The following is a 26,576-nucleotide window of genomic DNA, read 5'->3' on the forward strand; positions in this document are numbered from 1 at the left end:
TGGCCTGTGTGGCTCAGCTGATTGGAGCATCAACCTATACAGACAGGTGGCAGATTCGATTGCTGGTCAGGGCACATACCTAGGTTGGGGGTTCTATCCCCGGTTGGAGCATGTGCTGGAGGCAACTGATTGATATTTGTCTCTGTCTCTCTCCCTTCCTCAATCTAAATCAAAACAAAAAAATATCCTTGGGTGAAGATTTAAAAAAAAAAAAAATCCAGCTCAAACCCTCCCCCACACAGCACCCTATAGTAAAGTTTTATTTTTAAATTTAATTTATTGGAGTGACATTGGTTTGCAAAACCATACAGGTTTCAAGTGTACAACTCAGTAAAACATCATCTGCACACTGCATCATGGGCTCAGTGCTCCAAGCAGTCTCTTTCCATCCCCATTTGCCCTCACTTTGCCCGCCTCCACCTAGTCCCCACTCTCCTTTCCCTCTGGCTATCACTACACTTTTGTCTGTCTATATGTTATGTATACGTTTTTTGGCTAATCCCTTCACCTTCATTCATCCAGTCCCCCCTTCGCTCTGAGATCTGTCAGTCTGTTCTCTGTGTCCATGCCTGTTTCTATTTTGTTGGTCAGTTTATTTCATTCATTAGATTCCACATATAAGTGAGATCATATGGTATTGTCTTTCTGACTGGCTGATAGCTCCCCCCACCCCAGCTTCCAGCTAGCTGTAGAGTGTCTTAGCCCTTAGTATGCATGGAGAGCCAAGGATCAACAGGCATTTGAGGGGAGCCTTCAACCCAAGGGGCAGAGACCAAGACAAAGGAAGCAGACAATGCTCAATGCAGAAAACTCCAACTTAAAAAACACTAGCTATCTTTAGAGAGAAAATTGGTAGAAACTGCAGCTAGGAAACAAGAACAGGATGCTATTTTTAAAATATTGGATAATCAAAGAGCTCTTGAAAATTTAAATGTGGTGGACACAATTTTAGCAAGAGAACCCTGGGCATATGAAATCTCCATGGAAGCCCAATGTAAAATACATTACAATGGTATATCATTAGCATAAATGTATGTTACAGTGTGGAGGTGTGGCTCTGAGCACTGGCCGGGAATCCCCAGGGGGTGAAGGACCACTCACACCCCTCTCAGCTGCTGCTCCTGCTATTTTGCTCTACTTACATTCTGAATTTTTCTTTGTGGTGTTTTCCCCATTTTTCTGCCTATGGCCACTGGTGCTCACATTTCTTAACGTAATAATACCTCTAAAGTTACAATGCTTCCAGCTTCAGGGAAGAGAAATTCCTATTTACTAGTAAACCAGTTTCATTAATAAAGACATTTATTATCTCGCCAAACAGGAAGTGGGTTACAGGAGGTGGTTTCTCAGATGGAAAGGGGCTAGTTTTCTTAAAAAAACAACAATGTGCATTTATCATTTCCACTTTATTAAAAACACCATCTGTACTACATAAATAAAAAGAGCAGACATACTGAAATGGGCACATAACACACTGTAACACATGGGAGAACACTGATGTATTTATTAACTTGTGCTGCCCAATCAAGAATTTTTGTAGAGACCTCCTGCCGTGCCTCTGCATTTAAACGTACTTTTTTGTTGTTGTCACCGGAGGATACTCTTCTATCGATTTTTAGAGAGTGGAAGGGAGGGGGGAAAACACAGAGAGAAACACCAATGTGAGAGAAACACATCGATTGGTTATCTCCCGGACTTGCCCTGACCAGGACCTGGGGTCGAGCCTGCGACCAAGGTATATGCCCTTGACCGGAATCGAACCTGGGACCCTACAGTCCTTGGGCTGACGTTCTATCCACTGAGCCAAGCTGGCTGGGGCGAAATGTACTTCTTATTAATGCATCATTGTTTAGGAAGGTCAAAGCTCTGCCCTGGCCTCTTAAAAATTCAAGCCTGTATGTCTGTTACAGGTGTGCAAGGGAGTATACCTTTACAGTATATGTTCATCACATCCAAATGTCCAGCAAGACCCAGGCATTAGGTCATGGATTTTAGTCATGGTATAATGGTTAGTTATGCCATTTTAATTATTTTACACTGGATTCCATTAAATTTCATTTGACAAAAAGATTCTTCTGCTAAAATGTTTCATTCCCATTCGCATCCATAGTGCAAAATTAGGAAACATTAAAATCTAATCTATTATTCCCGTGAAAGAATAGATTCTAGGGAGGATGGTTGTCAGAGATGTTTACATTTAAAGTGATGGAGTTAATTTTACACGGCAAAATTTACTAGGATCTCTAAAGAAAGTGAATCAAAGTATGTTTGATTCCCGTGAGTGAAATTAAAATGTACTAATTTTCAAAGTTATGCATTATTTTTATTAAAAATACTAGTTCACACATTTTAAAACTCAAAACAGAACTGGCTATCCACATTACATATTTTACAATATAGCCACCTAAAGACTTCCTTTGTGAGATGTAGAAGAAAGACAAGATTCAGTCAAAAGTTCCTGGTACTTAGGAAATAAATTCCTTACTCAGATCACTACTATTATGCATACAACCGCCTCCTCAGAGCAATGTGAGGAATAAAAGGGACAGTGCATGGTGATAGCAAACTACCCTTAGATCACATTTCCCTGTCTCGGACAACATCGTGGTCTTGGTTTCACAGAGGCCCTAAACAAGTAACCGATGCAAAACTATTTTGCCCAACTAAAGTGGTCACACCAATGTAAAAGTCAACATGCAAGCTCTTAAGCCTTTCTAAATCATCCCAATGATGTTATACTGTTATGTGAAGAACAAATCTAATTACACGTAATCTGATCAGAGTCTCCAGCTATATTGCCTGTTTCATCACAGTATGTTATTTATCAGAAATGCAATGCATCAATGATGCACAAGTAAGAGAGGCTTAAGGTTTGCTATAAGTTTTCAATGTATTTTTAAATTATACTATAAAACAGTAAGCTCTTACAGGATGTTTTATGATTACATCACAGCAAGCAACTGTCTATTGGGGGACAAAAAAGATATGTTAAAAGGCAAATAAATTGCTATAATTAAAATATGCACAACTTATTGACATTTTTCTTAAAACAAAAATTGGGTTCATCCAGTGAAGCATAGGCATTCTGCCACCACCTCTGTTAGCAAATGGAATCCAATTCTAGAATTCCTGTGATCTTGAATGTCTTGTTAAGTGTTACAGGGCTTTTGTTTTTCTTTTAGCCACTAAATTTTTCAGGAAAAATTCACCTATTTAGGAAAAATGAAAATAGATTAGTATCAATTTAAAGTCAATGTCAGAATAATTATACTTCAGTGTTTCCCTTTAAAGAAGATTTTTGTGTTTGTTGGCATTTCTCGCTTCTCAATGGCAATATCTCCTATATCTTTGGCTCTTTCCCCAACAATGATTAGTCATTATTCTTAAAATAATTTTTTTATGATCACTACAATCTCTACTATTATTCTTGTTTTTTTTCCTCTTTATTATATTTTTTCCATCACCACTCTCCCACCTCCACCCACCTTCCGCTCCCCTGCAGTCACCATACTGTTGCCTGTATCCATGAGTTTTTTCTTTTTTGTTCAATCCCTCCATCCCCCACAACCCCCCCCACCACCACCAAAGCTGTCTGCCTGCTCTCTCACTATGAGTCTGTCTCTATTTTGCTTGTTAGTTCCGTTTGTTCATTAAATTCCACATATGAATGAAATAATTTACTATTATTCTTTCTAGTAACTCAGTATTAAAAAGGATGACCCTATTGTATCTATGGGTCTTCTGTACATTTATTCCACACTATGTGTACTATCTATTCCTCATCACTGACAAAGGTATTGCTGTTGGCACAATTCCTTTCAGAGAGCAATTCTGCTACATTATTAGCCTAGATGTGATGTTTATAAAACAGACCTCGTTTCAGTTGAGCAGACTCATCTGATGGAATCTCTTTAGCTCATTCCCCTCTAGGGAAGCAAGAGCTCTTCCTTTATAATGGCTTCTTCTCCACCCCCTAAGGTGTGTCTGTCACTGTGACAGCACAGCTCAATGCTTATTGGCAGAGCTCAGAGCTGCAGGTCTGATTTTATGAGGAGTCTGATCAAGTCTCTTTGTCATCCAAATATACGAGTAGAATTGCAACCTTCCGTATACTAGAATTGCAACCTTCCGTATACAATCACAAAGAATCCCAAAGCTCATAAACTAGCCAAGTAATGGAGAAAACAATCCTTGCTGCTCCATACCTCTATCTAAATCTGATAGGAGCGAAACAAATGTTATTATCAGATCCTAATGCATGGTCTGAATCTAATGCTCTATAACCAGAATTTGATCTTTTACTGGTAATTTAAAAAGCATTAAAATATTTGTAATTAATTTCCTTATGTTAGAAAATTTCCTTAAAAACATACACACATACACAAAACCAAAAACAACAAAATAAAAACTCCTTTCAAATGACAGTACTCTACTGTAACCACTTTGGAAGCTGGTATTTTTCTATTCTTTACATATAGTGTTAGCTTGCTAGCACTGCCTGAAGAATAAATCACTTGTAATTATAAGTTTCCAAAGTCCCCACATTCTGTCAATGCAGTCAATCAAACTCTTGGGTTTTGTAACTAGGATAAGCTATTATTACTTCATTTAATTTCTTTACAGGAACACAATAAATATTACTTATACTTTGTATAATTTTTATAAATATAATTCATGCCAAATTTAGCTTCTTCCCAGCCCCGGGCCTTGGTCAGGGCTCCTGCAGGAGGCAACCAACTGATGTGTTTCTCTCACATTGATGTCTCTCTCTGTCTTTCCCTCTCTATTCCATTCTCTCTAAAATCAATGGAAAAATATCCTTGGATGAGGATTTAAAAATAAAAAAAAAAATAAAAGGGATAGAGCAGATAAAAGTATTTAAAAAATAAAATGAAATAAAAAGAAAAGATCACTAACAGTAACAACATGGCTCAGACACATCCAAAAAATAACTAGCTGTTTATTCTTCAAAAAATTATAATTAAGTCTAACCGACAGGGCAAACACCATAAAGATCTCTTGGATTAAATTAAATTTTCAGATATGTTCTCACAAACCTTTTAATGGCCATTATCATGATTTTTAATCTCTTGGAAAAGGCTTTTATTTTCACTAGTCAGCTCAAACTATGGATCAAAATAAGAGCTAAAATTACAAAGGTGAAAAATTGCATGTAGCAAGTAAAAACAAAAAATGTTTATAGGGAAAATAATCTTAAGAATTTTTTTCTGTTGCCTCTGGGAGGAAAAACACAAAGCTATTAATGTTGCAGGCAGCAATGCTGTCAAACACTTTTAAGGGTTTAGTTTGATCTAAAATTTGGAGTTTGAAGAAACAACTGGCATCATTGTCAAATAACTACGTTTTCCAAAAAACCATGTTATATGCTTGATGGATCTTTGTCATTTCTGAGTAACCTACTATTGATATCCAAGCATAGAATAAACTGATTACTTCTGCTTTCATCAGAGTAGCTGAGCTATTACATATTAAGGTAGGGAAGGGAAGGATTCTTTATTTAACAAATGAACAACTAAGAGTAAATGTTCCCTCAATATGACCCTTATGAAACAAATCTCCTAAGGAAGTTCCCCCAAACCCTCCCCACTTTTTTTCTTCTTCACAAAAGACAACCACAACTATTAAAATGTAAATGTGGAAAGTTATGGCCTACATGAAACCATCCCACAGTCTACCTCACCTGCTTTATATGAAGAACGCACCAGAGGGCCACTTGCCGTATAATGAAATCCAAGGTCATTTCCTACTTTTTCCCAGTATTTGAACTTTTCAGGAGTAATGTATTCTTCAACCTAGATTTAAAGAATTAATTTTGATTCTAGAATTTCCATAAATCATTTTGATTCTACAGAAAATTGATACCCATGCATTCAAGGTGGTTTCATAAAAAATTATTTATTGTTGAAAGTATTATATATATCCCCTCGTCTCCCCCATTGACCTCTTCTAGCCTGCCCCCACCGCCAGCCACCACCCTATTGTCTGTGTCCATAGATGATACATAGATGCAAACAAGTTCTTTGGTTGATCTCTTCCCACTCACCGACCCTCCCCTCCTTCCGAGATTCCGCAGTCCATTCTATGGTTCTGTGTCTCTGGATCTGTTTTGTTTATCAGTTTATTTTGTTCATTAGATTCCACATATGAGTGAGATCATGTGATACTTACCTTTCTCTATCTGGCTTATTTCACTTAGCATAATACTCTCCAGGCCCCTCCATGCTGCCTCAAAGGGTAAGAGATCCTTCTTTTTTACTGCTGCATAGAATCCCAAGGTATAAATGTACCACAGCTCTTTTATCCGCTCGTCTACTGATGGGCACTTGGGACTTTAACTGTTGTAAATTGTGCAGGTTTGATTCTGGTCAAGAGCATGTCTCTCTCTCTCTCTCTCTCTCTCTCTCTCTCTCTCTCTCTCTCTGACTCCCTCTTCCTTCCACTCTCTCTAAAATCCATGGAAAAGTATCCTCAGATGAGGATTAACAAACAAACAAATACACAAATAATAAAAAGTGGGATCTACCTTTGCACAGTGACTCCTTGGTCTGGTTTCCTCCCTGATTTTATTGTTTGGATAATGACTATTAGCATCTGAAGGAGCCTTGCTTTCCCCCTCCTTCTTTCCCCACCCTATCCAGTCCCTTCCCTCACTGGAGGTCAGATATCCCTCAGCAATAGAACAAGCCTGAGAATTATTCTCAGATAGAAGACACCATTAAGCTTATTGTCACTAAGGTTTAATATTTGTTTTGCATGTAATTTTATTTTCGATTACTCTGTTTCATGGGAACCATTATAGAATTCTGAAAGGCAAATTTATATGGCAACTATTTCCTTTAGCATGGCCAAAATAAAAATTTTAGGCTCAGAACATCCTTGCAAAGGTTAACATTATTTGCAAATCTTTATATAATTTTATTCATATTTTAATGTGTTGTTTGTTTTAATTGCTACAGGTGTGAAAAAATTGAAAGATGTGGAGTATCTGGGGACAGTAGCCAGTGTTTGCCTTCATTCAGACTACGCTGCTGCTCTTTTTGAAGGCAAAGTCCAGTTACACTTGGTAAGTATAACTTTGAGGTCCTGGAGGCCTGCTCAGTTAACTTAGTGTCTTATTAAAAACTTCGTTCTGGAAGCAACCTTGTACAGACTAGCTAGAAAGCCAGGTCTGGATAAAGGATTGACAAAAACCTTTACCCTTCTGCAGGAGATAGTCAGTTAGTTTTCTAGCTCTGGCAAGAAACCTGCCAGTTTATCAACTGTGCTGCTTCCAACAGTGCTCATGGTAAAAACGACCCTGTTGGTAACTGCATGGAGAAACCGTAAATGAACTATAAACGCTGATGGGAATGCCACACATCTGGGCCCCCTGGAGTGCACTGACTCGTACAGTTAGGCACATTGCTTGTGGGGGTCCTTGAAACTAGGCCTCTTGAGTTGTCCAAGAGATACTGGCCCTGGAATGTGGGGCTTCCAAACCAGGGCATCTGCCACATCTGTTCTTGGCTCTTTGCTTCTGGGAAGCCAGGGCTTAGCCACTAGACAACTTCAGAGCCTGTGTTCCCGCTAAAGAGGGGGGTCTAATGCTGCCCTGCTCGTAAGCCGTGCTTCCTGTCTGACGCCTTTCTGAGTAACCTGGCCTATGCAGTCTGCTGAGTCTGAATGTTTAACTGAACCTAAGGAAAAGATCCTCCCCTACGAGCCACTGCTATTCTTTGTTTTAGATAGAAAGTGAACTCTTGGATACTCAAGAAGAGCGTGAGACTCGACTCTTCCCAGCAGTGGATGATAAGTGCCGGATTTTATGTCATGCCTTAACTGGTGACTTCCTCATCTACGGCACAGATGTACGTACTGTCTTCTTTAATATAGAGCACAGGGCAATTTCTAGTTTTTACTTTGTAATATATTTTATATGTATATACATATAGTGTGTCCTGAAAACTATACACACACACTTTGAATAATTATAAAGGCAGTGTTTATTAAAATACATTTCATTTTTACAACTGAGCTATCAGATCTTAAAGTATGTATACATATTTTTGGGACACCTGTATTTATTATATATTACATACATATTATATATTACATATATTACATATTATATAATAGACATAAGTAAATATATGTAGAGCACATAGGTGGCATGATTTGTTAGTATTGAGTGCTTTTGTGATTATAAGCAATTTTGAGAGTACAGTAAAAAGGGCAAACTATTGAGTGTAGAATATATGGATTTAAATATCAGGGTGTTTTTTTAACTTATAGGTAGATTTTTATTGTATTTCTTAAATATATTTTATTGATTTTAGAAAGGAGAGTTAGAAATATCGATGAGAGAGAAACATCCATCAGCTACCTCCTACATGCCCCCTACTGGGAGTTGAGCCCGCAACCAAGGTACATGCCCTTGACCAGAATCGAACCCAGGACCATTCAGTCCACAGGCCGACACTCTATCCACTGAGCCAGATCTGTTAGGGCGATATTTGTTCTTTTACTTGATTGTTGCTCTTTAACCCCTCGAAGTCTCATTTTCCTTATCTGGATGCTTTAAGGACTTAATTTGATGACGAATATAAGATACCTCATTCAACTTTAGATTTCCAGTGCCTACGTTTAGTTAGGCATTTAGTAAGTATTAAAATTAAAGGAATACTGAGGACCAGTGTTTTGGTCCTTTGAACCACCATTACCCTGTACCTCTAAGTATTATGTTAGCCACATGGACATAAAGCATAGTTACAGTAATAGCATCTAATATTTGTCAAAACGTTTTCAAAGATTTTTCAAAGCATTTCATACCTGTTATCTTGCTCAGTCTCTACATTCAGTAAAGTTGGTAGAAAAAGTGTTGTTTTCCACATGAGAAGAACAATGATTCACTATTTCCATTTTCTCTCATTAAATTGTTTATTAAAAAGAGCAGGTCTTAAAGCATGCTTATTGCCATAGAGAGACTTTATAAGTTGAAAATATCAATCTTTGTGCTAATTTAATAATATTGAATACAGTACGTTTGCATGACACCTAACATTATAAAGCCTGATGGCACTCACCTCATTAACTACACAAAATAAGCAGGGACGTTTTAGAGATGCGGACACTGACGACTGAGGTCACTTAGGTTTGTGACAGAGGTGGAACTTGGACAAGCAAGTGGGAAATGTACTCTTTCCACTATGCCACAGGCACTTTGAAGTAAGAACTCAAAGTGTAGTGGCCTGTCAATAAGGCAGTACTTATCTGTCTCGTCCTTTTTTTTTTTTTTTTTTTGAAGTATAATTGACATAAAACATTAAACATTATATTAGTTTCGGTGCACAACATAATGATTTGATATTCATATATATTACAAAATGATCGCCACAGTAAGTCTAGTTAACATCCGTCACCATACATAGTTACAAACTTTTGTTTCTTGTGATATATCTCATTCTTAAGTGATTCTGAAAATATTGGTGCTTTTTAGGAGCTTTACTGAAGTATAACTGGTAATAAACTACACAAGTTTAAATGAAGTTTTGACATATGTATGCACCTGTGAAACACCATCAACTCAATCAGTATAATGGACGTATTTATCACCTTTAAAAGTTTTCTCAATCCCTCCTTCCCACCCCTCCCCACTTACTGCTTTGTCACTATAAATTAGTTTGTATTTTCTAGAGCTTTATATAAATGGTTGTGGACTTGATCCCCAGTTTGGGGTGTGTAGGAGGCAGCCAGTCAATGATTCTCTGTCATCATTGTTGTTTCTCTCTCTCTCTCTCTCTCTCTCTCTCTCTCTCTCTCTCTCTCTCTCTCTCTCCTCTCTCTCTGAAATCAATAAAATAATATTTTTAAAGAAAAGCCAGCAGCTTTGTAATTTTACCTGTGGAAAATAAAAATTTAATTAAAATTACCAACATTTGGCAATTCATGGTAGCTGTACCTTGAGGTGGCGCTTTGTTGGCTGCATATACTGTCCTAAAGTCAAACAGTCCACATCTGCCTCACGAAGTGCTAGAGAAAAAAAACAAAAACACATTAGCAGATGCTTCTGTGATGCTAAAATTATACATTTAAGGATAATTTTTCAGAAAGTAATTTCACTATAGAACAGTGTGAACTTTATCCTGGCCTATAATCCTGATGTTGGAAAGTAAGACTGTACCTATTCATTCAAAGGTATTTATGTGCCAGGAGATATAGTAAGGACTGAAAACATAGGAATGATTAAGACAATCATGGGGGCTGATATAAAGATGAATGACTCCAGCCCTAACCCGTTTGGCTCAGTGAATAGAGCGTTGGCCTGTGGACCAAAGGGTCCCAGGTTTGACTCTGGCCAAGGGCATGTACCTTGGTTGCCGACACATCTCCAGTAGGGGGTGTGCAGGAGGCAGCTGATCCATATTTCTCTCTTGATGTTTCTAACTCCCTTTCCCTCTCCCTTCCTCTCTGTAAAAAATCCATAAAATATATTTAAAAAAAATAAAGATGAATGACTCCAGTACTATGGAATAAATGCTAAAATAGGGTTGGAAAGTGTCTAGAGAAGGAGTCTGTTAGGCAGAAAAGATGAAGAGAACAGTATATCAAAGGCCCCAAAACACCCACACTGTAGACCAGACATGCTATATAAGGCTTTAGGTAAATGTACAAGATATGCACTGGGGATGTGATTTGATCTTTGACTTTGGAATCTTTCTAGTAAAAGATTATGAACTGTGGAAAAGAGAAGCTTTTAATTACTATTTGAACTCATTACTCTTTGAAACAATAAATAGCTACAAGAAGGCCAAGGGCTTTCAGGTAAAATAAAAGCTGTTATGTTTAAAAATTTAAAAAGCCTAAGAATCACAAAGCAAATGGGCTTACGGGACTAAGGTTAGCAAAGTCCAAAATATATCACGTTATGTGACAATGTTGCCAGTAAGCTCTTTCTCAGAGGCCTGGATTCATCTTACTCATCTTTGAACTGTCAGTGCTGGCCAGAGCTCCTGACACCTAGATGGCTCTCAAAAATTGTCTAACTGAACAAGAAAAGTGGACAAAATCATGTTTTTACTTGATACAAGGGTAGAAAATAAAATGGGATGCAAATTTCATATCTTGACCTTCCTGCATATCATTCCACAAAATTCTAAGAGAACATACATCCTTCCCTTTTTATGTTACTATTTCTAAACATATACTGTACTTAATTCTTGGAACTTTCGCTGAGATTATGGAGGGAATCATAATGGGGCCTTCAAAGTGGCGATCCTGTCCAGCCACTGTGGCTCAGTGGTAGAGCATCGGCCCATGAACCAGCAGGTCACGATTCTATTCCCAGTTAATGCACGTGCCCAGGTTGTGGGTTCGATCCCCAGTAGGGGGTGTGCAGGAGACAGCCGATCAATGCTTCTCTCTCATCATTGATGCTTGTATCTCTCTCTCCCTTCCTCTTTAAAATCAATAAAAAAGTGAGGTTCCTGCTATTATTCAAATGAAATGGGAAAGAGTTTTAATTTTCAATTCCTTTACCTTTCATTGTTGCATATACTTGCTCGTCATCCTCGCCTAAACCCAACATTATGGATGTTTTAGAAATGACATCAGGCTGAACCTCCTTGGCGTGCTTCAGGACCCGCAGAGATTGGTCAAAGTTGGCCCTGGGATCACGAACTTTCCTTGAAAACAGCAGGGCTGTTGTCAGCAAGAATAACCACAAGTTCAACTAAGCACATAATTATGGAAGCAACATGAAAGACCAGAAAAGTACATTCTGGACATTACGTCACATCTTATGGTTCAGTGGTAGAATTTGTGCACCGATGTCTAACTGTTACTTTAGGATAGAAAATAAGGCTTTGCCGGGCGCCCTAGCTGTTGACTGTTAAGGCCTTTCAAGTCTGGGGCAAAGAAAAGTAATTCAATTTATGAAGTACTTGAGAAGCTAGAATTTTGAAGCTGAGAGTGAGTGATTATAAGAGGTAGTCAAGAAACAAAGGAAAAAGCGTGGAAGAAAATCTTCATATTGAACAAAGAAAAAACTGTTTAACTTAAACCCGCATTTCAGGGCTGAAACTTTTATGATAATTTCTTTTCAAAAGACTGAGCTGCCCTCTGCTGGTGAGTATACAACATTGACATCTCCTAGTTTAAAAAAATGCAGGATTCTGGAATTTTCACTGGAAAGGATATGTTTCTTAAGTGAAAACAGGGAAATTGGCACCCACCGGTGGTGGTATGATGAGATAGGGCAGGGTTGGAACAGGCTGTGTGCCAGACTTCAACAGGGGCCAAACCATGGTTTAAATTGGGACAAGGCCCAATGGATAGAAATTGCTGATGTTAGCCTGGCTGGTGTGGCTCTATGAACCAGGAAGTCAGTTCAATTCCTGGTCAGGGCACATGCTCCAGGTGCAGGCTCAATCCCCAGTGGGAGGCATGCAGGAGGTAGCTGATCAATGATTCTCTCTCATCATTAATGTTTATATATTCCTCTTCCTTCCTCTCTGAAATCAATAAAAATATATATTTCTTAAATTGCTGATGTTAAACCAGCGTTCATTTGAAATCAAAAGCAACCTTTATTTTTGGGTAATTGATTTGTTGTTGTGGTTATTTTTAACCAGAGACCAGTTCACTGAGAAGAGAGGAAACCAATTAATGAGTTAAAAAATAACCCCAAAACTGGTAATACAGAAAGTCATTATTTTCTGAAAGTACTTCTCCACTGAATTTAAATTATGCTCCCTAATGTTTATGATTTAGTGGAAATGGTTATTCTTTATCATATTTCTTTCAAATTCTATAACACAGTATAATGTCTATAAACTAACAAGACCATTATTAAAAACTTTACTAAGATTAATAAAAATGAATGTTAAAGGTTAAAATAATTTTTATTTTTTTGAAATATGAGCATAGTCATAATGTGGAATAACAATCTATAATTATTCCTACCCACTAAAATTTTTTGAAAAAGTAAAGAAATATAGTGTCTACTTTTTAAAAGAGGTTTTAAAATACATCGGAATACCAGTTTTTCTTTGGCATCATTTATTGCATATCTTTTTTTTTTTAAATATATTTTATTGATTTTTTACAGAGAGAAAAGGAGAGAGACAGAGAGTTAGAAACATCGATCAGCCGCCTCCCGCACATGTCCTACTGGGAATATGCCCGCAACCCAGGTACATGCCCTTGACCGGAATCAAACCTGGGACCGTTCAGTCTGCAGGCTGATGCTCTATCCACTGAGCCAAACCAGTTTCGGCATTTATTGCATATCTTAATGCCAAATGTATTTTATAGTCTTTTTTGTTTGTTTTTTTAGAATTATAAAGTATTTGCTCTTGTGTAATTTTTTTAACACTGTTCTTTGAAAAAATAACTCATTGGCACTTGTAATAAGATAGTATCAAAAAAAGAAAAAATGATGCTCATTATGTGTGTATAACAAAACATACACATGCATAAATATGATATTTATACTTGGATGTTGGAAACTGATACTGGGTAGAAATATTATGGGTGATGATCACATTCTTTCGTTGGCAATATTATCTTAATTTTTCTGTAACAGGCTTATTTACGTTGCTTTTGTTTAAAAAAATTCACTTTATAAAAGTCTATTACAAAATTCTCCTTTGAAAAAAGTGAGAAAACATTCCAACATTACTCTGTATGTGTAATCACCTCTGTAATTCTGGAACTGTTTCTACATTATGTGCATATACATCTAATCCTGACAGAGCGACTTTTTCTATTGCTTTAAGATCTCCTCGGAAATCAGGAGTGAGACATTCCACAAGAATTTTTGGATTCCTAAAGGAAAAAAAGATAAGCATTAAACTGAGAAGAACTGACATAACTGCTGCTCAAAACAGAAATCACCCTACACATTCTGTATCAGTTTCAACACAGTAATCTTTAGAATCCTGCCCCAAAAAGCATGAACATACAAATGTTTATAACTGAACTGTTTAATGAAAAAATAAATCCAGAACATCAAATAATATGTACACAGTGGCTAAAACACATCTGTAAGCCAAGGACAACCAGGATACATTTTGAGACTGTGCAGATTTTTAAGCATTACTAAGAAGGCATATAAAAAATATGTATTTTTTTAGGAATTAAAATATAAGTATTACAACGTTAAATATATTTTTTATTTTTTAGAAAGTAAATTGGGATATCTCTATGTGAATGTAAACATTATTTGATTGCTTTGATTTTTATTTCTTTTAAAATTCATCAAATAGGACTGTCCTTGCAAATATTTCACAAGTGTTATGGGCTTTAAAAGCTATTCTGAGTTGCTGAATCAAGTTGAGCTTTGCTTAAATAGAATGTAAGCTAAATATTAATCTTTCTATTTATATTGGCTATATCTATACATTCAAGCATTGAAATGTGAACTAGCTCATAGAGCTGCTTTCTCTGACAGCAGCAGAAATAACCAGGACAGCTGACAAATTTTTCCACAAACTGTAAAGTTTTGGGAGCTGTTTCCTAAGAGAACAGATGTAAAGAAAAATATGCCCTTTCATGGATATAAAAGATATTGAAAGAACACATCCTGTAACTCACTGTTTGTTAACTGCAAGTTGAAACCCATTAGTAGTTTGTGAAATCAATTTAGTGGGTTGCAAACAAAATTTTTTTTAATGAATTATAAAATATATTAAGTAGAAAATATTACAAGAATCATTGAAGAAACATTTACTAAGTATGTAGGTGCTAGACTAGCACTGAGCTATAGGAAATAGGCATAACTCCCTTTTTAAATCTTTTTAAATGGATGAGGTTAAAATTGCAAAATGTGGTTTATGGGTAAAATTCCAAGGACATATAAATACAGATAAAATCTACATCAAGACTTACATATTTTTACAATGTGGGAGCTTATCTCATCCTTATTCCTTCTAGATGATGATTTATTCAAAATCAGTGCTAGGGAGACTGCAGCTTTATACTTCTTTTAAAATTACTCAAAGGAAGTTTAGACTAGCACTCAAATACAAAGCAGGGGCACCAAAGGTTCGTGGATAAGCTCGTGTCTCCAAATCCCTAAAATCTCTGCAAATATGTATCTGTATGTTTACATATGCTTTTTTATGGCAGATAATTTCCAGCAGATTATCAGAGGGATTTATAACACCCCTCCCCCCCTTAAAAAAAGGTTAATACCACTGCTTTGAAGTAAAGACCATACTGAACTTATATGAGACCAAAAAAGTCCTTAAATTACACAAGTACCTTTCCTTTAAGTATGATACAGTCTTTGCAAAGTGTTCAGCTCCTCCATCAGGCAAATCTAGAAACAAGAGAGCCCACTGCTCAAGGTGATGCCACAAATTAGTAAGAGCCAATTTCCAGAAGAGGTAATAATGACACTAACCATCTCGATCCACAGACGTCAGGACAACATAATCCAGACCCCACTCTGCTACTGCCTTCGCAGTATTGTAGGGCTCATTGGCATCCAGCGGAGGTGGCTTTCTTGCAGTCTTAACGGAACAAAATCTGCAACCTCTTGTACATGTATCACCCATCAACTAAAATAGAGATGTTACCATTTCAATCAAGTAGACAGATGACCCTCAAGAATATAATATTGAGAGGATAAAGTTACAAAGAATGAATACAATTTGACTCTGTTTATAAGAAATTTGAACCATTCAAAGCTAAGCAATATAGTTAAGGGACACAAATATAATGTGGTAAAAGGAGAAAAAAACAGAAAGTGATAAACTCAGGATTAAGAATGGTGTTAAGGGAAAAAGAAAGGGGATGCGTGCCGGAAGCCGGTCCAACCTTGCTGCTTGACACAGTCGCTGCAAGGAAGAAACATCTGCACAGCTTATGTTTCAAGGGACCTGGCGTATATGGCATATGGTTTGCTCCCCCTCTTAGCGCTATGTGTTTTAAACAGGACCACCTCCCGAGAAAGGTTGTTTCCCCAGGTTAGGGATTAACAGGACTAAGGAAGAGAATAAATCAGTAAATCCCCCTAGTGTTACAGAAATACCATGTACTACTTATGAAGAACTTGGACTAAGACTGTTGGCAATAAATTTGGGATTTGTTGGGCCCACATCCCCAGGGGTCTGCCCACCAGGGAAAGCACCAAAGCCTATACCCCTGGAGATCCACCGACACAGGGCAGTCCCAGGGAAGGCAAGCATCGAGGCTGGGAGGACATAACCTTTACTGGGTAGGATAATCTCCTTCTGTCACTTCCTTGTAGCTTATCAGTAGAGCAGCGACCTTGGAATAGCCCTTATAATGGAACACAGAGGTTAACCTAGACAAGATTAAAATCAACAGAACTAGATAGAAACAGGATTTTTGGTAAAGATCAGAGAAGAAACTATGGAAATGAAACAAGGAACTGTAGAAGATTACCCAAAACATACCATGATGTGATTATATGCTTATAGGATCAAATGATATAAATACAGATGTAACAGGACAATAAAAAGAGAACCTAGCTATGATGATCATACTGAACTCTGCCTCCATCCACACCTTTGGGAACCCCTGGACCTGCTGGGGCTGGACGCCAACAGATGCGATCCGCAAGGAATGCATAGGCGGGTTCAAAGATAATGCTAATGTTCTACTCTCAAACTGGAGCTATTAGGTTAATTGCTATATTGATATTCTTACACATAAGTTATAGAGATTCTTTTGTATCTATTTAATATTAATAAAATGATTTAAAAGAAATAAAATATTTAATGAACATCAATATGCAGGTCTCTGGAAATTAAATAGAAGGCACAGCTCCTTCTTGTTAAATAGATGAAACAGAAAACATATAAAAAGTTAATAATCTGCTCTCTGTGGGTATCGCTTTCTCCAGGACATTGCTGCTGCTGCCACAGGTCACCACCATGTCTACCCCCTGCAAGCACAGCCATTGCAGATGTTCTGTAGGGGTTGTAGTTTGAGGAGAGAGCTCCTCTCCCCCTTTAACCCTCTCAGAGGGGACTCACAGCAACGATGCTTTGGCCCAATGTCTCACAGTTTTAATGAAACAATGAACTCTCCCCAGGAACCAGTTATGAGTCAACAGTGGGAAAGGGGACCTGGTAAGGGGTGGAACCAGAGATCCCCATCATGGAGTATTCAGAATGACTCCTCCAAGAACTGAGGTTGTGTGACTTGGATAAGCTCCTGGTTGGCTCTGCATTGTAAGAAGGAGCTCTATCTCATAAGAATCCCCACTTCCTCAAGTGAATAGCCTCCAGCTGGTACAATGCAATGGTTTATCAGACCTTTCCAGACAAGCATGAATTCTCAGTTGCACATAATACAGGTTAACCTCAATACCTCTATATCCACACTCCTCTGGATAAATATGGTAGACTGCACTGTTAATCCAAATTTTTAGGCAACCAAATTAAGGTTATACATCTCACCATTTGCCATGTAACTTTCAGGCCCCCCCCCAACACCCCCCCCCCCCCCCCCCCGCAATCCCCACACACTGGATGAGGAGTTTATGTTCAATCCCAACTGATGTTTGGCTTGGCCATATGACTTAATTTGACCAATAGAATGATAGCAGGCATGACCAAGCAGAAAGCTCAAATGTGCATAGGTGGTTGGCTTGCCCTCTTGTACTCCTTCCATTCTCCATAAGAATATGCCCTGGAGAGCTGCTGGTCCAAGGTAAATAAAGCTCTGTAGAGCAGACCTGAACCCAACCTACTTCCTGGAGTTCAGCTTAGCTCAGTCAAGGTCAGTGGAACCCCAGCCAACCAAAAGCCCATGAGAAAAATAAATTCTTGTTGTTTAGGGGGAAAAAGAAGTTCAGTACCATAAGTAACAGTTCCAAAACTTAATAGAAGATATAGCTCAAGACAACACATGATTAATTGTCAGACAGATGGAAAAATCAATAATATATTCAGAGATTTATTCAGAGAAGGGAGAGATCATAACAGGCTGGTTTATTTTGTCAGGTGTTTTTTTTATGCATTTCGAAAAAATCCATGTGAAATGAAAAATCTGATCAGAGGCACATAATGCATATTTTTAGGAGAAAGACATAAAACATTTCCTTTCAATTTCTAGACTAAAGCTTTAGAATTTGAGACTGGCCTTACCATGATTGTGGCTGTAGCAGTAGCATATTCTCCACCTCCCCAACACTCTCCAATATTGGGACATCGAGCTTCCTCACACACCTGTGAGCAAAAGGGAACTGAGTACAACCAGGTTGAAAATATTTACCAATTGAACAAATGAGTGACTAGGCATTTTACCTGTACATCTTTACAACATATTTATGAAGAAATTCACTATTTAAAAATGCTGTTAAGTTGCCAAACTGTATCTTTATTAAGTTAAAAACTGTATGAATGTATACATTTTATATGTGCAAAGAAAAGGTTTGTAAGGATATATATTGAACAGTTACCAAAGTGGTATAGTTAACATTTGGGATTATGTAAATGAGGTTTCACATTTATCTTTATACTCTTTCCTACAAGCAAGCTCTTAACTTGTCATATAAAACAAACAAACCCTCATTTCCTAAGATGCAGGAAAATCTTTTTTCCCCCTACTATTAAATGAGAAGCTAAGAAATTCAATTACTTTTTTTTTGCTTAATTCTCACCTGAGGATATTTTCCCATTGATTTTTAGGGAGAGTGGAAGAGAGAGGGAAAGGCAAAGAGAAATATTGATGTGAGAGAAACACATTGATTGGTTGCCTCCTGCATGAGCCTGACCATGGCCCGGGCTGGGGAGCCTGCAACTGAGGTACATGCCCTTGACTGGAATCGAATCCGGGACCCTTTGGTCCACAGGCTGATGCTCTATCCACTGAGCCAAACCAGCTAGGGCTTCAATTACTTTTTGTTTCTTTTGTAAGGAAAATAATTTTAAAATTTATTTCCATTATTAATAGTAATGCATCCTAAACACTTTACTTACTGTTATTGCTATGTAGTTTATTAATTTTTAAGTTACACATGTAGAAAATGTATGGCTTTTGGTTAAGAGACATATTTAACACTTTGACAACTTACTGTATGGAGATTTAAATTCCGCAAAGTATTTTTCAGCTTATTGTAATTTTTCCCCATGGGAATCTCTGTCTTTAGCCATGGAGGTAGTCTTAACCTGAGGAAAATGAAAACTATCCATTAACAAATTTATCCCCAAATAATCATACAGCTTTGATCTATTAATTCATCTAATAAAATGTTGATCTATTAATTCCTGATTAAGAGGTTTTCCCCCCCATTATTCTGAATTAACTTGTAATTTTTGCCATAGAAGAAAGAACAGAGATTCAAATTTAGGCTTGCTCAAACACTTTAGGAAACACTGATATTTGTGTCTAACAGGGCACTATACTCATGCCTATCATTTTCAAAGGCACAGAATAACACCATCCTAACAAAAAAGAGTGAGGAAGTTTTGAACATCTCATTTCCCAATGAAAAAATTCTACATTTTTTCAGATTAAGGAGGATTTTCTGCTGTACTTTATATTCTCGATTTTTCTATTGATTATTAAATGAGAAAAATCTGAAATTTGGAGTGAAGACTATGTATCCTCAGGTTCCTCTTGACTTCCACCCACTTGGGATCTAGAAGTTGTTGGGTAAAGTATCAGCAAAACAATTTGTCCTCTGCATGAAATCCTCTCACCCTTCTTTTAAATTAAGTCAAGATATCCATAGGTCATATGTACATAGACTTCGAGAAGCACAAGTTAGATCATAAACAACCAATTACAATGAAAAACTTAACAAGGTCTAATAGATTAGTAGTAAGGTAATAACCTTCACTTTCTGAAGAAATTTGATGATGAATAGAAAAAAGGAGATGGAGGTGTAGGACGGTTCACCCTAGAAAGGTTGAAGGAAAATTATCGAAGAGCACAGAGAAAAGCATTTCAACAATTTCACCTACTTACCTATTCTATGTCTGTTATCACTTCCTTTTAATGATTTTAAGCTAAATTTAACAAGTCTGATTAAAAATATGCGCTAAGGTTTGGTTATATCTTAGAATAATGCAAGATGAAGGAATTGGACATTAAAATGATCTCAAAATTTCAATTACCTTTCTCCTTTCTGGCGCTTTAAGTTTCCTTTATATTCATCCCAGGTTCTCTTGTCGGCAAGATCACCAGACACAAAATCTTGAAGGTCTGGTCCATTTTGTAAAAATTCCTTTTTTTTATCTGGCAAGGAACTGACTGCTCTGACTGGACTGCACAAATATTTTCCAAATACCTAAAGAGTTCGTTATGACATTTATTTAGTGGGGTTTGGAATAATTTACTTACCATTTAATACCCCCCTCTCCCCACCTGCCTGCAGATACCAAAATTTGAGGATGCTCACATCCCCTGTATAAAACGAACTGGATCAACGCGTACAATCCTACCTTCCCATCGGGACTCCCAAATGCAGACAGGGGGGAAAACAACAACACACCTCATTAGTGGGCTTTTGCAGCTCAGACCCTTGTCGTTCAAGGGTCAACTGCACATTTGTTGACCATAAGAAACCCCTAGCTTCTAGATGTGAATACGAAGGTGAGGAGATAGCCCAAACACTGCAAAAGTCGTTAGTCAGTACATCTACCGCAAAAGAATCTTCAACAATTTAAGAAGAGCCTCTGTTAATGGTGCTGCACGATTGCTACAGCACTTGTCCTTGTCTCCGGGAAAGCCTACAGCACAGGTTTGTGTGTTCAGCCTCCAGAGTGGTGTCTAGTACATCCTATCCTATGTAATAAAAGCCTGATATGCTTCCTATATAATAAAAGCCTAATAGGCTAAGTGTCCGGTCATCTGTTCAATCAAAGCCTAATATGCTAATGATATGCTAAAGCCGCTCAACCACTCACTACGAGGTGCACGGACCACCAGGGGGCAGACGCTCCAACCTGTAGCACAGCTTGCTGCTGGGGTCCAGCCAATCAGGGATAAGCCTGCCAGGCCCTGGAGCCCTCCCAAATCCCTCCCCAGCTGGCCAACCTCCCGATTCCTCCCTGGCCCCAATGTGCACCCCTTGGCCTGGCCTGTGCCCTCTTACAATCTGGACTGAGGGACCTCCCACCCCAGTGCAAGAATCTCGCACACTGGGCCTATAGTAGTAAATAATAAGGGGTGCTCAACACAGTGCTCCTATAAATGCTCCAAAAAGTGCAGGGTTCAACTCAGTGATAAACAGAGAGAAAAGCTCTCAGCGTGGGCCAGAGAACCTACAAAGAAACCAATACCAGAGACTGTACCACACAGGGGAGTTGGGAGCATTAAATGACACCACGTGAAAAAAGGTTAGAGCCCCGCGGGCAGGGCTCAGTCAGTGGTGGGGCGGGCCCATTCCCGGTTACGGCACCAGCAGGGCTTTCCGCTAGACCCCCAGGGGAGGGTGGTGCAGGAAGCAGCCAGTCAATGATTCTCTCTCCCTCTCCTTTCCTCTCTGAAATCAATAAAAATAATTTTTTTTAAAAAAAAAAGCAGCACACGTTACCCCGAGGCCACGAGAATAGAGCAATTTGTTGCTTCCATTAAAAAAAAAAGAAAAAAGATTAGAACAGTGCCTGGGTAGAAGTAAATGATCAGAAATTGTTGGCCTTATTATTGGGCGCACTGAAGAGAATGGAGCCCCCCACCCCACGCCCGCACCCTGAAGTCCCGCCGCTCACCTGGGGTCTCACGGTGCGGACCACTACCCCGCATCGTAGAGACATCTCCCTCTTCCGTCTTCCAGCAGGGTCCCGGGATCCAGTTACCAGGAAAAAACAGGTAGAAAATCCTCTTGGTATTTATGACAGCTGACCTTAAATACCACTGAACCGGTGGAACTTCAAGCTGGCTCCCGATTGGCTGCTTTAGCCGAGTGGCGGCGCGCACTCGTGACGTCATACGCAGCGCCCTTACGGCTACAAGAACGTGATGACGAAAGACGCTTCCTCTTTGCCGCATCTACTGCGAGGTGAGGTTATGTCTGATTTCGGTGGGCCTTGGGAATCTGAAGCCATCGGCTCTGGGAAAGCCAGCGGCGCCGGTATGGCGCTCGGAGGCTTTATCCTGGCCGTTCCCCCGCGCGGCGGGCCCTATCTGGGTTTGGCGGCACTGGGATTCGAGCTCTGTCCGGGCTGTTGGGCCTACCCCCGCCCCGCAGCGCTGCCGGGATGGCGCCTCGCTGATAGGGCTCCCAGGGTGGCGCCGGGTCGGAGTTAGTCCGCTGGGCCTCGGGACACCGGCTGGCTGCTCGCAGGCCGGCACGCACGGGGCGCCGCTCTCCCGACGGGTCCACCCGTGAGCTCCCCGGGATTTTTGCCTGCCGGTCTCCGGTAGATGTGACACCCGGGGCAGGGTAGTTTGGGCGGAAAGTGGCCCTGCTCGGGTCTCTGGTTATCCCGAGTGTTTGTGTTTCAGAATGAAGACCATTCTCAGCAATCAGACTGTGGACATCCCCGAAAATGGTAGGGGACTTGACGTTAGTCTTTTTCTTACGCCTTTCCTGCGCGCGCTGCCCCCGGCTCCGCCGCCTCACCAATGCGTTCTTTCCTAGTGGACATCACTCTGAAGGGGCGCACGGTGATCGTGAAGGGCCCCAGGGGCACCCTGCGGAGGGACTTCAACCACATCAATGTAGAGCTCAGTCTCCTCGGGAAGAAGAAGAAGCGGGTAAGGTTGTGTGTGTGTGTGTGTGTGTGTGTGTGTGTGTGTGTGTGTGTGTGTGTGACACCTTCATTGCTTGTTTGGAAGGTTGTGCTTTAATAACATCGTATTTGGCTGCTTTAAAAAGGACAGAACTGAGGTTTAACGTTTTAGCTGAAAATTTGGTGTGAAAAACTGTAGGTAGTTTTAGCGAAGTTGGAGAACCAAATTCCGGAAGAGGGGACTATCAACAAAGCTCCATGCTGTAGCCCTCGGTAGTGGCAGGTCTTAACTGTTGCAAGTTCCTCGGGATTGTTTTTGTAAGAGTCTTCGGAATCGGGCAGTAGGCTTCTTCACACTTAGCATTTTAGCTTTCTAGGAGTGAAGTGGGTTGTCGTTCCTTTGTAAAACTGTGTACCTGTGATGAACAGTGATAGCTGTTCATTACTGGGGGCTTTACATGTGGTTACATGTTTCCAGTTGAAAAGCATGTGCTTTAATTAGGCCTCATGTTAGAATGTAGTGTAATTCTCTAGGTACATGGACTTTTCTTCCAAGTTACTTATTACTGGAAAGAATCTGCTAAAGTTTTTATTCTGTTACAGCTCCGGGTTGACAAATGGTGGGGAAATAGAAAGGAACTGGCCACAGTTCGCACCATCTGCAGTCATGTACAGAACATGATCAAGGGCGTTACACTGGTAAGCAAATCCCTCAGACAACTCTTTAAGGGGTGGCTGTAGTTTAGGCAGCGGAAGTGTCTACTGTAGGGAATAAATTATGCATGTGATTTACTGAAATGTCTGAGCTCTAGAATGTGGGAACAGGTGATCTTAGTAAAAGTGTTTGCTTAGGGTCTCCTTTAAGTGTTTAGCATTAAGTGATCGATGCAAGGAAAGACCCGATGGTCTTAGTGGGGCTGAGGGTGTGTTTTGTTTTGCTTTTATTGCAAATTGTAGCACATCGGGTAGGTTTTGATTCATTTATGGTGTGCCTCACATCACCAAGGCCTCTTGATAGGGATAGGAAAAGATGGATCTGATTTCTGAGCTCCCTGTTCATTTCCCTAAAGGCATATTTGATATCACTATTCTCCTTCCAAATCCCTCTCCCTGGCCTTTAAAATAAAATTGATGCTTCTGTCTTTGCTGAAATGCTTTTCTTTTAATTAAAAGTCTGTCCTGGAGTACACCTGATAATGGCAACTTGTACTGGACTCCATTATAAGCCTATCTTACCATGTCTCCCTTTGTTTACCCCTTGCTCCCAACCCAATAAGTTCCTTGAGGGCAGAGTGCTTGTCTTAATATCCTCAGTTCTTGCCATCTATCCTACCTTAGTGACTCAGTAAATGTTAGTCTTATGTCCAAGGTAAAGAAAGGACTTGGGGTTTCTTATTAAAAGAAGCTAGCATTGATTGCTGTGGGCACAGGCGGTAGTAAAATAATGCTTCCTTAATGTAGTCAGTAATGTGGTAACTATGCCAGGTGGGTACTGGAAATATTGGGGGACCCTTTGTAAAGTATATGTTTGTCTAACCACTATGTTGTCCACGTGAAACTAAGACAAAATAATATGTATGTAAACTCCAAGTGAAAAAATACATAATGCTTCCCTAAGGAGCTTTACAGTCCAGTGAGGAGACACTGAAACAGATGTTTGTGTATCAAATTTTTGTAAGGCTTGGCTCAGGTGACAGTTATAAAACCTTGACGAATGCTATGTGAGGACTGTTTTATTTTTAAATTATAAGTATCCTACAAATTTTTAAAACGGTTTCTTGTCTTTCAAATTTCTCAGCATTGCTAATTGTTTACTTAATGTAGGGCTTCCGCTACAAGATGAGGTCTGTGTACGCTCACTTCCCCATCAACGTCGTTATTCAGGAGAATGGTTCTCTTGTTGAAATTAGAAATTTCTTGGGCGAAAAATACATCCGCAGAGTTCGGATGAGGTCAGGTATGTGCATACCTTCTGATGGTTCAGAAATATTTCCTTTGTACTTGTGAAGGCTGGTAGTTTGGGTTAGCTATGAATACAACCAAATATATTTCAGAATTGTCTGTTTTGATGATGCTTATAATAACTCTTGGTGCTAATTAAAGGCTTTATACCAATTGCAATTCCTGAAGGCTTTTGCATTGGAGTAGTTTGCAGGGCATGGTAGTTGTGTTTAATTCGCTTTGCAAACTGAAATCCTAAAAAAGACTATTTGGATAGCAGTTAATAACATAGAATGCCTAGGTTCAATTCTGAGGCCTCACAATCAACCTTGGGCCAGTTGTCTCTGTAGCTCGTTTTCCTTATCTGTAAAATTGGGAACATCTCATTAGCTAAATTTGAAGTGCATTTAGAGCAGTTCTTGCCTGATACATAAACACTGAAGCATTAGAGAATTGTGTGTTAATTCTTACCCAAAGATAATTTTTCTATTGATTTTTGAAGAGAGTGGAAGGGAGAGAGAGAGAAAACTATTGATTGCTTGCTTCCTGAATTGACTAGACTTGGCCAGGGATCGAACCTGCAGCAAACCAGGTACATTCCCTTGTGCCCTTGACTGGGAAACCCCACATTATTGTTCAGGATCCACACTCTAACCACTGAGTCACACTGGATAGGGTGTAGAAAATTTTAAAGCTTATAAGCTCTCGGTACTTTTTATTCCATTGGGGTCTGGAGGGATGGGAATACAAGTTTTCTATAGCTAAAATGTACTAGCTGAATGTCATCTTCTCTACTCCGTAATTGAATCAGTGTGTAACTACTATGGGAGAGATTCATTCAAGCAGATACACAAACAAGATTTTAAATGGAATAAATTGCTACTTGATTTAAATATTTTTAAATTAAATATTTTCTCTGCACATCTGATTATACGTTGACACTATGCAAATACCTTCTCCCCTTTTAGGCGTTGCTTGTTCAGTATCTCAAGCCCAGAAAGATGAGTTGATTCTTGAAGGAAATGACATTGAACTTGTATCAAATTCAGGTTTGTATGTTTATTATGCCTATAATTTTTTTCTACTTGAATATTATTATTGTTGAATATGTGGTTTTCTGTTCATTTGGTGAGCTTTTTTTAATTGTGGAAATTAAAAGCTTTCCTCAAAATACTCAGGTTTTAAATGGGTTTGGCTGGTAAAGTAATTGCCTTATCTCTTACAGCTGCTTTGATTCAGCAAGCCACAACAGTTAAAAACAAGGATATCAGGAAATTTTTGGATGGTATCTATGTTTCTGAAAAAGGAACAGTTCAGCAGGCTGATGAATAAGATCTAAGGTAGGTTCTTACAGTGTCTGAGGTTTTATTACTGCTTTACTTGGGGGGTATCTTAATTTACTAAGACTTAATGAGTTACACTGGCAGAAATGAGTTGCAATCTGAAACAGTAAATTTGGCAGATAATAAATGAAATTGCATTCACATTTTAAAATGTGAATCTATGTTTTATATTTAGAGTAGAACTTTCTGGGCAAGGATTTTGATGAAGATTTACAGACATTTTTATTTCTTTTTACAGTTGTCCAGCTATAGAAACACCGAGATGCCGAATGGTTTGCCACATTTGTCAAACTATAAAGATGTACAATAAAAGCCTTGTATTGATTTGAGACTTTTTTTCTTAAACTGATAATTCTTTCCAACTATTTGGCTGGTAAATAGTTAAGTTTCTAGTAAGACTTCATGGGAAGAGTGACTTCTTTTTTTGAAAGAATTATCAAGGCAAGAATATACCAGTGACAGGCAACACTGTGTAGCTGTTTATCATTGGATGTAGAATTCTGGGGGGTGGCCTGAAGGTAATCTAATTTTGCAGAGGCATGAATTTGAATCTGAGGCAAGTGTGTCTGAATTATTTGTCTGTATACCAGTAACTTATTCTGCAAAGGGAAACAAAGTGATACACCCTTAGTAAGTATTG

The 26,576-nt window shown here is 38.9% G+C and overlaps 2 protein-coding genes and 1 long non-coding RNA gene across 3 annotated transcripts; 2 read left to right on the forward strand and 1 right to left on the reverse strand.

The window, feature by feature from the left end:
• Positions 1-1,387: 1,387 nt before the first annotated feature.
• LIAS (lipoic acid synthetase) lies at positions 1,388-21,865 on the reverse strand. The gene is made up of 11 exons (XM_059673176.1): positions 21,690-21,865; positions 20,094-20,266; positions 19,049-19,142; positions 18,120-18,200; positions 15,404-15,560; positions 15,262-15,319; positions 13,696-13,824; positions 11,536-11,681; positions 9,959-10,029; positions 5,702-5,813; positions 1,388-3,209 (listed from the first exon to the last, which is right to left on the reverse strand). The coding sequence occupies exons 1-11, from the start codon at positions 21,732-21,734 to the stop codon at positions 3,157-3,159; spliced, it is 1,119 nt and encodes a 372-aa protein (XP_059529159.1). The 5' UTR covers positions 21,735-21,865; the 3' UTR covers positions 1,388-3,156.
• On the forward strand, positions 6,456-10,400 carry LOC132220253 (uncharacterized). The gene is made up of 3 exons (XR_009449749.1): positions 6,456-7,084; positions 7,746-7,868; positions 9,500-10,400. It is a non-coding gene; the product is annotated as an uncharacterized LOC132220253 (long non-coding RNA).
• A 43-nt stretch (positions 21,866-21,908) lies between the features above and the next one.
• RPL9 (ribosomal protein L9) lies at positions 21,909-26,265 on the forward strand. The gene is made up of 8 exons (XM_059673177.1): positions 21,909-21,979; positions 22,426-22,472; positions 22,562-22,677; positions 23,256-23,351; positions 24,477-24,609; positions 25,562-25,642; positions 25,819-25,933; positions 26,175-26,265. The coding sequence occupies exons 2-7, from the start codon at positions 22,427-22,429 to the stop codon at positions 25,923-25,925; spliced, it is 579 nt and encodes a 192-aa protein (XP_059529160.1). The 5' UTR covers positions 21,909-21,979; position 22,426; the 3' UTR covers positions 25,926-25,933; positions 26,175-26,265.
• The last annotated feature ends 311 nt before the right edge of the window (positions 26,266-26,576 follow it).

Source organism: Myotis daubentonii, chromosome 1, assembly GCF_963259705.1.
Source record: "Myotis daubentonii chromosome 1, mMyoDau2.1, whole genome shotgun sequence".
In the NCBI taxonomy this organism is placed as follows: Eukaryota; Metazoa; Chordata; class Mammalia; order Chiroptera; family Vespertilionidae; genus Myotis; species Myotis daubentonii.